Consider the following 13,887-nt stretch of genomic DNA (forward strand, 5'->3'; position numbering starts at 1 on the left):
TTGTCTTTTGTTTAATTTGTTACATTTCTCATTTTGTTATCTTAATTTTGATTGAAGCTGCATACTTTTTCTAGGCAGAAAGATCTAAAAATTATCCAGTAAAATTTACGTTAAAATATTTTCTCCCTAATATGAGGATTTTCAAATGATTTCTTATTTTACTTTTAAAAATTATTGAATGTCCCATTAATTAATAGTGCCAGTTAGGCACTTCTGCTTATATATGTGAATATGCACATTTCTTTTATTCATAAATATGCAGGGTATCCCAAAAGTTATAGTGCAGGGTATGTGTTTGTATGTATATGGTTATAGTTACAGGTATTTCTAAAAGATCTGAACAAAATAAAAATGACTTCCCTTATTTATATATGTTGCATATAGTCATAGACATATCTATAGATATAACTAACATTTCTTAATAAAATAAAACCCTTCCCTTTTAAAGGGTAAATAAAACCCTTTAAGTGAGAGACATCATTTGATTCATAGATATTTCTGCTTTTCATTCATATGAAAAGGTATAGATAGATAGATAGATGGATTCCTGCTTTGTCTTCACGTGTAACAGAGAAGTAACTCCAACGGTTTACTTTCTCTTTAGGAAATCTTACATACAGATTTTTGTGTTTTGCACATTCCTGTAATTGAGAATTGTTTTAGGGAGATAAGTTGCTCTTCTTCTCTGAACTGTTTTGGCCCGGAAACTGTGAGCCCAGATATGACAGTAGCCAAATCTTGGTTTCCTTTGTTCTTTGGTGTTTGAACATAAAGTAATTTCAAATAAACTTAATGACCCATCAGATAAATAAAACAAATAGAGTATCTCTTCAGACTAACTTTAGAACCCTTTTACTATTATTGCTGCTCTGACCTACATTTTTATTGAGTCCTTTAAAGTTACTTAAAAAATGAAGATACTTGTTCAGCTTTTTTTTTTTGGCAGACCATCTCATTTTAGCTTATTTTAATTGACATTGCCAGCTATGTCATCTGCTAAACCAAGTCCAAGATAATCTAAGCACAGTCATTTTTTGTCAGAGGCTGCAATTTCAAAATATATATATATATATATATATTTGAAAAGAAAGAGTATATTTTCCAGGCCAGGGCTAAATAAAAATTGTAGGAGGTGGTGGTACATCAAAGTAGGAGGCACAATAAATGAAACACTGCTATTTGGGAGCTGATAATGAGAAACTTCACAGTAGTGCCAATATACCATGCAGTTTGGGAAAGATAATAGGTCAGGTGTGGTATGTCAGGAAGCATTTTTCTAAGATTGCCCTGCCTTCATTCTATGCAAACTCTGCTTGAATTCTGACTAGCTGTTCATAGATCCCTGTACATAAGTATTTTTTTTTCTCCTTGAAGGAAACTTGAGAGGAGAGCAGTGTGGTATTTAAATACCTTCTCAAAAATTGCTTTCTTATAAACATTAGCTGTCACAACTGCAAGGAAGTTCTGGAGTACCTTATTGTGGTTAGGTTGTGAATATTTTAAAGTATCAGGTCACTGACAGTTAAAATTGTATAATTCATAATAATGTTTTTTTAAAAAAATTAGTGGCCATTTACAAAACTTAAAATACCTTCTCTTCCTTCCCTTTCCCTTTCTCTCTCTCTCTCTCTCTCTCCTTCCTTCTTTCCTTCTTTCTTTCTTCCAACAAAACAGTGACTTGTTGTAGGTGTAGGAAGCTGATAATGTGGAATTTCTTCTACATATCCAGTTTGATACATTCTTTGCAATTTATAGTCTTATGGAATTGCCTGGGGCACTGACAGGTAAACTGACTTGCCTGGGTAGCCCAGCCAATGTGAATAAGGGATGGAACTAGAACCCCAGGTTCACACATTGGTGTGAAGCCTAACTGCCTTTCAGATTTCATTCATTGGATTTAATATAAGCAAAAAACAAACTATTATGACATTTTTCTTTCAGATTTGAAAATGTCAGAATAAAACCTGGCCAAATAGTAGATTTATCTCTTTCTCTCTCTCCTTTTGGACATCTTTATATTTCCATTGATCGTTTATTTAAGAGCTTATGGCAACTAGGGCATGCAGTAGATAGTGCTCTGATTTGTAGTCAGGAAGACCTGAATTCATATACTATCTCAGACACTTAACTAACTGTATGACATTGGACAAATCACTTAACTTCCCTCAACCTCAGTCTCCTTTTCAGTAAAATGAGAAGGTTGATCTGGAGGACTTCTCAAATCAGTTTTAGTTCTGAATCTATAATTCTGTGATAGCTTCTTGTTCATATGCAATAAAAATGTAGATTCTAAAATAAACATGTTTAATTAAAGTTCTATATCAACAAGGTAATGACAACATAAAAAATATTAAATAAAAGCCCCTAAAACACAAGGGATTTTGGAGTGTTAAGCATCATTTGACTATGTTTGTTGAAGTACAGCCATGAAGCCTCTTTTTGGCAAGTCTTTGATTCAGAAACTAGACTAAGATAGATATGTAACACTTCATAGATTTCAAAACATTATCATATACATTATTTCATTTGAACCTCACAATAACTCCAGGACAGGTGTTACTATTATCATTTTACAGATGAGAAAACTAAGATTCACGAAGCCTAAGTGACTTGCCTAAAGTCTCCTGTCTACGAAAGTGCAGTGCTAAGATTAGAATTCTTATCCTCTACCTTTCAAAACAATCTTCTTTGCTATACTGCGTACTACATAAAGTAAAGGATGGGAGGCCCAAGAAGTTTTTGAGTTATTTTGGCCCTAAGTCCTGAGGATGAGAGGAGAGAGTTGAGGAGTTTGGGGGATTGCATTAACCAAAATGTATGCAGGAAAGATGAAAGGAAGACAAAAAGAAGGAAAAAAAGAAGTAAGGAAGACTAGAAGGAAGGAACGAAAGAAGAAAGGAAAGAAAGAAAAGGAAGGAAGGATATACAGATTATATATCAGATTTGCCAGAAAATTCCTTACTTATCCTCACATGTTCCTACAGAGATATAATAGCAAATACTCTGTGTGATTCTTTTTCATTTCCACGAATAAATAATTTTCACTTAAAGCTAAGTATAATTATTGCCTTATGAAATTAGATATATTTGCAACGTTGATCCATAACCAAATTATGCTTTAGTTATTTGAATGATAGGTTTTTATTTCATCTGCATGACCACATCCACAAGCCAGAAGGTGGTGATTAGTAGTGCTTTTTCTCAAAATATGTTTCGCAGCCATATTGACTACAATAGGGTTGAAGCATACTAGACCTTATTTATTGATTTTTTTTGTAAGCCCAAATAGGAAAAGTGAAAATGGAAAATGATGTCCCATTTTTCTCTGTCTCATTGTATTTGCAGAATTCAACATGATTATATAGAGCCAATGTTCTGTGATATGCAGGGTTTCAGAGACTGTTTTAATCATTTGTTTATATATTTATTAGTGTGGAAATTGTGGGGCTAAAGAATAATTAATTGTCATTTCTGGTTCACTTGGCTCTACTTGGTGAAAAATTAACTAACTTATCCCTTTCCCCTAGTTTCCTTTGCCTAACTGATTGAACATAAAGGGGGGAAGAGGTCATTTTTAAAAGACTAGTTTCCAAGTAATCATCATGGAGTTTATCTTGTGGAAGTTACCTTGGTACAGTGGACAATGGAAAGATCATCCTTTTAGCTGCAAGGTCCTGGGTTCAGATCCCAATTCTGACTCTTCCTACCTGTGTTACTATGGACAAGTAACTTTGCCAGTTTGGAGCTCATTTTTCTTATCTGTAAAATGAGGGAGTCGGAATCAATGGCTCCTAAGATTCCCTTCTACCTCTGTGGAGAAGCAATATCATTTTTTTTCCCCTGAATCAGTAAGGGTATTGTAGAAAGAGAAGTGCTAGAAGTCAAGAGGCTTGGATTTTGGTCCTGGATCTTCCAATGATTATCATATTAAGTTTCATCTTTCTGAGCCTCAGTTTCTCTCCTCTGTTAAATAAAAGAGTTTTAGCAAACTATTTCTATGATCCCTAGAGTGCAAATGCTTCCCTTGGTTTGTCCTCACCCTGTGCTGATAGTAAATTGAGTAAGTGGGTCAAAGATTCTCTGTCATATTCTAAATGTCTCATATTGACATTTTTTTTAGTCTGCATTACTATTAAATACATATGACTTTAAGCTTGTTAGCAATACACAAGTATCTGTTAAGCACCAACTGTGTGCTCGGCACACTGTAGTAGCATTCATTTTGTCTTTTTATTCTGGAATTTATTAGCTGCTGTATAAGTGCTTGTTAAATTGAATTGAGTTTTGAAGGCTGATAACTTTCAAGCAACATAAGTTGGAACAGATATATATATCTACATATATCTATATACATCCATATATATGTATATATATGTATGTATGTTGTGTGCGTGTATGTGTATGTGTATAAAAACTTTTCCCCTTTTTATCATCCCAAAATTTGTGTGTCAAACTTGGTATATCCAATTATATGTTATTTAATTACATTTATTGGTTTAAAGTCTAATAAGGAACATTTCTCTGAGAATTTGTCTTTCCTCATTGGGTCATAGTGATTAGTTTGACAGATCCTTACTAGATACCATTCAGAATTCCAGAGCAAAAATAACTAATAATATTGCTTTATCCTAATAGATAATAGAACATTGATCCAAAACCTGTGATAAATGCAGGATGATAGTGATTGTTGTTTCTTTAAAAAAATTGGACGGGACTTAAAATATGACATGAAAAACTAAAATAAATTAACTCCTCAATAAGTAGGTATACAATCTACAATCAGTTTTATAGTTTTACAGTTTTCCATGAAAAAATCTCTTAAAGAAGCTTTTAAAAATAAAGCATAATAGTAGAGAAAGGGGATGGGAACAAGCCTTTATTAATCACCTACTATATGGCAGGAATTGTGCTAAGAGCCTTCATATATTTTCAATTGATAGCAATATAAAACATAAATAACTTGCCATTCACATATAACAACATAAAAAGGCCGGGAGGGCCAGCATTTTAGAAGCAGATCTAGTAGTGGGTAAAGACTTTTGGTCCTTGAACCGGAAGACCTGGATTGAAATTTTTGACTTCCCACATAGTGTTTTTGTGATCTCGAGGATCTTGAACTAAATATCTCTAAGGTGCCTTCAAACTCTAAATCTATGACACAGACCTCACTGCATTGACACTCAGTGTAATATGAGCAGAGGTGGGGGAGGAACTCTATTTGAAATCAGAAAGATTTAAGATCCTAGCTTAGAGCTAAACTGGTTGTGTGCCACTGAACCCTTGAACCTCCCGGTGCCTTGTTTTCTTTGTCAATAAAGTAAAAGAGACTTAATGACTTTTCCAAGTCTCTTCTATCTCTAAATTCATAATCCTATGACATTTCCTTGCTCTATATAATGTTAAAACTACTATTTAGAAAGGAAAAAAAAGAATTAAAATTAATCTAGTGATTTGCTTTTAAGGGTTAATTTAAATTCAGAAAAAAATTCAGATACATCAATTACTAAGGTAGAATGTGACCTTACTTCTGTTGTATTGCATTTCTATTCACACTCATGCTTCATATTGTCATATAACACTGTCAAATATTTATATTTATAAAGATTAGAAATATTTTTGTTATCTAAGAAAACTGTTAACAGTTAATTATATTGGATCATGGAGAATTAGTATGGTTTCTTCTAATCACTTTTCTAAATTACAGATGTATAAGCATTATGTTTGTGTAGTATGTGGGTATGTGGGCATATAAGTATATGTTTATACTTGTGATTTTTACCCGTATGGAAATTTCCAGTGTGGAAAATCCTTATGCTGGTGAGGAGTGACAACTTGTCTATACTTTATTGTGTTAAAGAGCAGTTTGGGCAATAAGACGTTGAATAATTTTCCTATTGTCATATAGCTAGTTTGTATTAGATATAAGACTAAGTCCATATCTCCTTGACTCCATAGCTGCCCCTCTGTCTAATACCTTGTGCCTTTATTCATATATAGAGGTCTATAAAAATAAATATAAACATTGCAGTCCCTTGTAGAGTGGTATTTTAAAAGTGTTGAAACCCAAATTATTTTAGAAAAACAATATGTATATTATATATATATGCATGCTCTTTTAACTTCTCAGTTGCACTGTATTAATTGATTTTTAATGGTACTTTTTTTTAGCCCCAAATGAATTTTTGTATCCTAATGTTGTAAAATCACAACTCTTATTTTTAGATATCTTGTAAGTTTAGTGATTAAAAACCTAATATGTTCGCAAAATCTGCCAAACCATTTTTAGACTTAGAATAAGAGAGAATTTTAAATAATGATCAACACACTTTTACCCTTAATCTTTTTTTCTGATATCTATTATGTGAATGATTAGAACCTCAGTCATTTATTTTTTGACATTTAAAAAAGACATCCTCATTATCATTTGTGAAATGACACCACTTATCTTTTTGACAATAAGGCAATTTGAAAAACTAAACTTATGATTTTGTCTAGAGTCAATGGAAACTTTTCTTTAAAACATTGCCAGAGGGGCAGCTAAGTGGTGCAGTGGCTAGAGTACCAGCCTTGGAGTCAGGAGGACCTGAGTTAAAATCTGACGTCTGATGGTTATTAGCCGTGTGACGCTGGACAAGTCACTTAACCTCAATTTCCTCCAAAACAACAACAAAATAAAAAAAAAAAACAGACAAAAATGTCTAGGGTTCCTATCAGATTTTGTTTTATTTTGTAAATTTAATTAAAATTATTTCAAATAAAAATTCAAATATTGTCTTCAAATTTTACTTCAGTGAATGCTAAAATACTGAACTTCTAAAAATCATCTTTGACTTAACTTTACAATAAGTATACCTCTTGTAGCTCAGGGGTCCCTCAAAAGTCTTTAAAGGTTCAACTTTGTGTAATTCTAGGGTACAAATGTTGCTTAGGATACAAACATTGTTGATATAACCTATCTACAAAGAGGAAATTTAGAAAATGTGTGGTGGCTACATTAATATCTCAGCCAAACAGATCTTTGGTTATAGTGTGCCTACCATGATGCCAGTTTATAGTTTTGCCTACATGGCAAAATCTTATATGCTTTGAGTCACCGCAGACAGATAAATTTTACATTTTTAGGATCTTACACCCTGAGGTACATATCTGCTTTTCTTATTTTCTGTGTGATTGTAAGGCTATGTCTATGTAACAGGAGACAATTGGCATCTCTTTGGACCACAGTTTTGTAATCTTTACATTGAGAAGGCTGGAATAAATGTATTCTAAAGTCCCTCCTAGGTCAAAATCTGTGATTCTATGATTAGTCCAGTCAATGGAGGTACAGTTGGATATCTGTCATTTGTTTTTGTCTGCACCTGTGATTTCAAAAATGTAGGGAACTCTCAGTGTGGAAATGCTGCTCCGAATGCAGATCAGCAAGTCTTCTAGAATTTATAGTCATAGAGAATTGACCAGGACACTGAAAGGGTAAGTGACTAACTCATGGTCACAGTGTGAGAATGTTTCAGAAACAGGTTTGAATCTAGACTTAACTGAGCCAAAAGCTATAGCATAGATAACTAGACCATGTTGCCTCTCAATATGCTTGACATTTTGTAGACAAAATGATTGGTAAGTTGAAAGTGAAAAATTCAACACCATAATTGTTTGACCACCTCAGACAAAGCCTGAGATGTGCTCAATGCAGTTTTGATATTAATTTTAAAAAATGGAAGATGATGTGAAATTATAAATAATGAAATTTTAAAGATCATTTTAAATAATAGAAAAGAGAAATACACATTTTTCTTCTGGGATTAAAATTAAATATATACTTCCTATTGCCTAAATTTGCATTCCTTATTTTTACAATTTGGATGCTCTAAAAAGAGACAGACATCTCTTTAAGTAAAATTTGGTGAAAAAGAAGTGCTTTTGTCCATGCTCTCCATAGCAAGCGTATGATAATTATGACAGACCTCACTGCTGCACTGCACTAGAAAATGATTAAAAGCAAAGCAAAAGAACTGAGTGCTTTCTCTGTGGAAATTGGAAGTATATTAATGAGACTAATTGGTTCATTATAGTCAATTGTCTAGACTGATCTCCCAGTGTGGACTAAGATCAGAACTGAGTAGAAAATAATCTTTGATACTTTTTTTTTTGATAGAACAATATTGGAGGAGCTAGCTATGTGATAGAATTTTCTGGATAATGCTTGACACAGAATTTAAGGTTGAGAGGGGTTTTTTTATGCCCAACTTTATTTTTAATGGACAACTCAAATAGTCACACACAAGGATTTTCAATTTACAAAATGTTGGAAATGTAGTTTTAACTTTACCATAACATGGTGTAGAATGGAAAGAAAAATAGATTTGAAATCAGAAGACCTAGCTCTGCTGCTTCCTACCTGTGTGACCCTAAGGAAATTCCTTACATTCTCTAGCCCTCAGTTTCCTGTCCTGGAAACTGAAAGTCATGGACTGCATGACCTCTCCTATCTCAATCCTGTGTCACTATATCATATTTAATTCTGCAAAATGACTCTACAGAAAAACAAGGCCAAATAACTTTAAAATCTTATCTTTTCCCCTTTTTGGAAGCAGGTTCCCCTATTTCTTCAACACTGGTAAAGAACACTGAATTAGGGGCAGCTGGTAGCATAGTAGATAGAGCACTGGCCCTGAAGTCAGGAGGACCTGAGTTCAAATCCAGCCTCAGACCAAACACTTGACACTTGCTAGCTGTGTGACCCTGGGCAAGTCACTCAACCCCAATTGCCTAAAACAAAACAAGACAAAAAAAAACACTGAATTAGGAGGTTAAATAACAGAATTTAAGTCAAGTTCCAACTCTGCTGCTAGATATGTGACATTATCTTACCATATACAATTCTTATCCATGTTTTCTCCTAGTCCTCTGTAGCAGATCCATCCTTGTCCTTTCCTCTAGTTCTTTTAATATCTCAGTAGTACTTCCATGTTATAGTTAACATATAGTTAATAAGTAATTATTAAAAGCTGATACTTGGTTATTAAACACCCACATACACAATTGACACATCCCCAGGTATTCTGTACTTTTTGAATCCATGAAAATAGATAGGCTACTGACTTCTGAGAACATACCATATGTGCTAAGTAATTGTTTATGGCAGTTCTATGGATAAATAGGAGCCTAATTAGCTCGCTTCTCCATCACAAATAATGTCAAACCAGGAAAAATTTATGTCCACCTAAGAAAAAATAAATCTAAAACTACTTAATATTATTCCTCTCTCAGTTGCTTTTTTGTGATTAAAAATAGTTCATACCTGATTTTAGATTTTCATCTAGTTTTTACTTTACACATTTCTTGAAGCCGGCAACCCAGCAAATGTGGCCTTCCTTAAAAATTAAATTTTCAAAGTTATCTGCTGACTGAAAACTAAACTTAGTATGTGTGCATGACTATAATACTCTTTGTATAGCGAGAATTGTTTGAGCATATTTCACATCTAGTATCTTGGTGCTGTGAGGGGTGAAAAGGACCGAAAGATATGGTCCTTGATCTTGAGTGGAAGTGGTGTTGGAGCACATATGCATGGCACAACTAGAGAACAGGCACTCCCTAAGGATTAAAGTGCTATGTGAATGCCAGCTTTTATTGTAAATGTGTGCTAATGTACTTTACAATATTTTTACTTTTTTCAAAACATAATATGTAGAGAAGTGATCAGCATGGGACCCAGTAAATTACAGAAAGCTTTCCAAAGAGATAAATTTTTAGCCATATCTTGAAGAGAAAATGTATAGAATTGACATAGAGAAGGAAGTTGGGTGTTGAAGCAAGAGAACAGCATGAGTAAAGTTGACCAAGTGGGAACAAAGATGTGTACAGAGGAGAGGAAAGAGACTGAACTAGATAGAACAGAAAGAGACCATGCAGAGTAGAAACAAAAAATAAAGCTGGATTCACATAGGAATGGCAGTGGGAAAAGAGGATAACATTTGGAAATATTAACCTATAATCTGAAGGGTCTCATGAAAATGGCTATTTGATTATAAGCTTCTTAATGGCAGGGACTATGTCTAATTATATTTTGTAATACCCTCATTGCTTAACACAAGGCCTTGTGCATAGGTGCTTAATCTATATTGGTTCTATTAAATTTAACAAATAAGACCATTGTGTGAAAAAATAATTTGAAGTAGGGAGAGATATGAGTCACAAAAACTTATTTGGGGGGCAGCTAGGTGGCGCAGTGGATAGAGCACCAGCCTGGATTCAGGAGGACCTGAGTTCAAACCCAGCCTCAGACACATAACACTTACTAGCTGTGTGACCTTGGGTGAGTCACTTAACCCCATTGCCTAGGGCGCCCCCCCAAAAAACCAAGCAAAGTTATTCAGTGGAAATAAATGGGTTCATAAAATTGAGTTCAAATCTCAACTCTGCCTTTTATTAGGTGTGTCACCTTGGGCAGGTAATTTATCCTCTCTAAATCTCAGTTTTGTTATCTAGAGAAAGGGGATAATTGCCTTGGCTAGTTCACAGTTCTTTTTAAAGATCAAATTATATAATGTATGTAAATCACTTTGTAACTACAAATTTTACCTTGCTAGTAACATTGATATAATTTACAGAAACTGGAAGCCATGTATATAATAAAGAAGGTCTTACTGAAAGCAACATAGTTTAATAAAAAAGAATAATGTCCTAGGACTCAGGAGACATATAGTCTAGCTTCTGCTCTGCTGTTAGTTTTCTATGTGACCTTTAACATGTCACTGAACCCCTCTGGGCCTCAGGTCCTTCTTAAATGCTGTCATGGAAATGATAATAAAATTAAGATATTTAAAAGGTTTCTTGTAAAGATCAAGTAAGAAAATAGATGCAAAAATGTTTTGGAAAGTATAAAAGGCACATCTAAGTTATTATTGCTACAAACAATATATGTTGCTCTTCATCGAAGTTCTAGGAAACGTCAAAGTAATTAGACAAAAAGTGAAAAAATAAGACTATACATACATATATGATATTATATTCAGAAGCTTCCATCATGGAATTAGAATGGCTTAATTTTCAAAAAATTAGAATTATGTCATACTTAAAATAACACGCTATCATAAGACCCACTGTAGGACTATGCCACTCTAAAGTTCAAATACTTAGGAGAAAGGGATTTGTGTTTGATTCTGTCTGACATTTCAAAAATGTCTCTATGGCATGGACTCCAGTCTTATGTTTGAGATTTCAACATACAGTGGCTGATCTATTAAAAATGAAGGAAGAAAAAAACAAACAAACTAGATTTTAACACCTAGTATAGCAACTATGAAGTTACCACCATTTTTTCCCTTAATGCAGGTGGCTTAAGAATACCCAAACCAAGATACTTTGTTTTTCGTGTTGAAAATCAAGCTCAATTTCTATTCATCAAATTATTAGATACATATATGCATATATGTACATATATGTATGTGTATATATACATATATACACATACACATATATGCAAACACACACACACACACATATATATACTCTCTATAAGTGTGTATACACATACATATCCCATATATATAATATACATGTATATGTATATTCACCAAGTGGTAGAAATATGAGGGGGCTAGCTGTGACCCATTTCTATCATGGTTTAGTGTTTTTGTAATTTTATTAAGGAAAAAAAATTACCGCAGAGTTTTTAACCTCAATTTGCTAGAAATCAAGTGTTTATTATTTAAAATTAAGTACAAAAAAAGACTTTCTGGTTTTATGTGTATTTAAAATGCAGTGGAATAAAAAACCTTCTGGTGAGTCATAAACTATTTTTACAAAGCATCTGCCCAAATCATACATATACTGTATGTCCATATGCGTATTATATACATAACTAGGCACTTGTTTTAATTCCATTGAACAAATATTTATTGGACGCCTATTATATTCAAAGCATTGTCCTAGGGTTTTGTTTTTGTTTTGTTTTGTTTTTTATTTTGTTTTGTTTTGTTTTTGGTGGGGGAGGGCAGGGTGGCCAGTGTAGAGAATAAAGACTTTAGCTGTGCCCACAAAATAAACAGTTTTAGGGACAAGATGAAATTTTCAATGGGCCCCCTCATTTTGTTGAACCATTTTAAATATTATATGATGCATATGTAAAAGAGTAGCTTCATTCCACCTTCAGGTTAAAATTAAAAAAAAAAATCTTCCTCAGTTGCCAAGTTTACTAATTTACAACATTATACTGGATGATTTCTTGACATTACAGGTTTATACTTCTAATGATTTTTCCAATTTTCTTCCATAGAGGTCCTTCTGTAGTGCTATGGTAGAAGAGCTGAGGATGTCTCTGAAGTGTCAGCGCCGGTTAAAACACAAACCCCAGGCCCCTGTTATTGTGAAAACAGAAGAAGTTATCAACATGCACACATTTAACGACAGAAGGTTGCCAGGGAAAGAAACCATGGCATAAAGCTGGGAGACCCAAATGCCCAAGCACAAACTGTCGTCTTTTTTTTTTTTCCAAACAACTTTAGCGAGAATGTTTCCTGTGGAAATATGCAACCTGTGCAAAATAAAATGAGTTACCTCATGCCGCTGTGTCTATGAACTCAAGACTCTTATGATCTAAGCAGTTGCAATGGTCAGACTCGATTCACAAGCACCATGGATCAACTAAGTTCTGCGGGGTTACACTGTTTATCCTGGGTTCCACCATTCTTCTGAATGAATGTGATATACGAGGTTTGTGGCCAGTTTCAAATGCAGTCCAGTGAGATCACAGGTTCCCTTGGACGTTCATCAGTGGCCAGGAGATGGAGTATCTATGCTTAGTGGGGCAGTCATTCAAGGAGTCATTAAACAAATAAAAAAGACTTGGAATCAGCAAAATCTGTAGTGTAACAAGATACAATATGTTCTTCTGAACTTTCAGATATAGAGGTGGTGAGGTTACTGGCCCCCAACTGCACAGTATAATAATCATCTGAATAGACAATATGTGTTTATTGGATGTGAAAAAATATTGTAACACAAAGCAAATCTGAATTTCATAAAAGGAATATGAAGTGGACTTGTGTCTGCTTTGTGGACTGTCTGTGTCACTGACTGAAATAAAAATGTCGGTAACCAAGGCAATAATGATTTTCTTAAATTCACCAAGCCAGAAAATGTAATGTCAGACACCCCTTCCCCAGTAAAATGAAAAAAAAAATGAAAGCCAACAATCAAACAGTTGACCTAGTTTTCCTGAGTTAAAAAGGATGTATTTTGTAACCTTTCACTATTAAAGTGATCTTGTTTTAAATTGTGGAAAGGGGGAAATAGGGGTGGGGATTTGGTGGTCACATGGACTATTGAAGGCTCACATTTTAGCATCTCGTGGTTTCCAGACCTTTGTTCCTGCTGCAAATTGAACTCAATGGAGCCTGTGCAGTTCTCAACAATAGTGGAAATGAGATTAGTCACCTACAAGAAGTAAGCGGGAGAACTTTTACGTGGACTGCATTTATCAATACAGTCACAGTGTTAAAATGAACAAAATTCTTGAGCAGTTTTTTTTTCAAAAAAAAATGTTCAGGTTTATTTGTGGAAATGCAAGATTTCTATGAAAATAGTTTTTGTATGGAAATTTTTGTAATACTTTTTATCAACAAAAAAATAAGAACATGCGTTACCGTCAGGGGTGTGATGTCAAGCATGAATGGTAGTGCGTGTGCACCACCAACGTTTGGTGAAAACTATTTTTATCAAGAAAAGGAATCATAGAAGAGAAATATTTTCAAGTTAGATAATATAAAAGCTAGGTGCACTACCAACACTGCTTACCATGCTACACCCCTGGTTTCCACTAGGCTGATGACATACTGTAATGACCAATTGTGTGTAAATGGTAAAAGACACAGACCTCTTGACCAC

The 13,887-nt window shown here is 34.0% G+C and overlaps 1 protein-coding gene across 1 annotated transcript in view; it reads left to right on the plus strand.

Moving 5' to 3' along the window:
- GRIK2 (glutamate ionotropic receptor kainate type subunit 2) overlaps positions 1–12,442 on the plus strand; it is a 790,978-nt gene extending 778,536 nt beyond the window's left edge. Inside the window, exon 16 of the mRNA XM_027855426.1 lies at positions 12,278–12,442. Within this exon, the coding sequence (XP_027711227.1) occupies positions 12,278–12,442 (165 nt within the window). The remainder of the gene's footprint in view (positions 1–12,277) is intronic.
- The last annotated feature ends 1,445 nt before the right edge of the window (positions 12,443–13,887 follow it).

The sequence above is a fragment of the Vombatus ursinus genome, unplaced genomic scaffold, assembly GCF_900497805.2.
Source record: "Vombatus ursinus unplaced genomic scaffold, bare-nosed wombat genome assembly UNPS02000582.1, whole genome shotgun sequence".
Lineage (NCBI taxonomy): Eukaryota > Metazoa > Chordata > Mammalia > Diprotodontia > Vombatidae > Vombatus > Vombatus ursinus.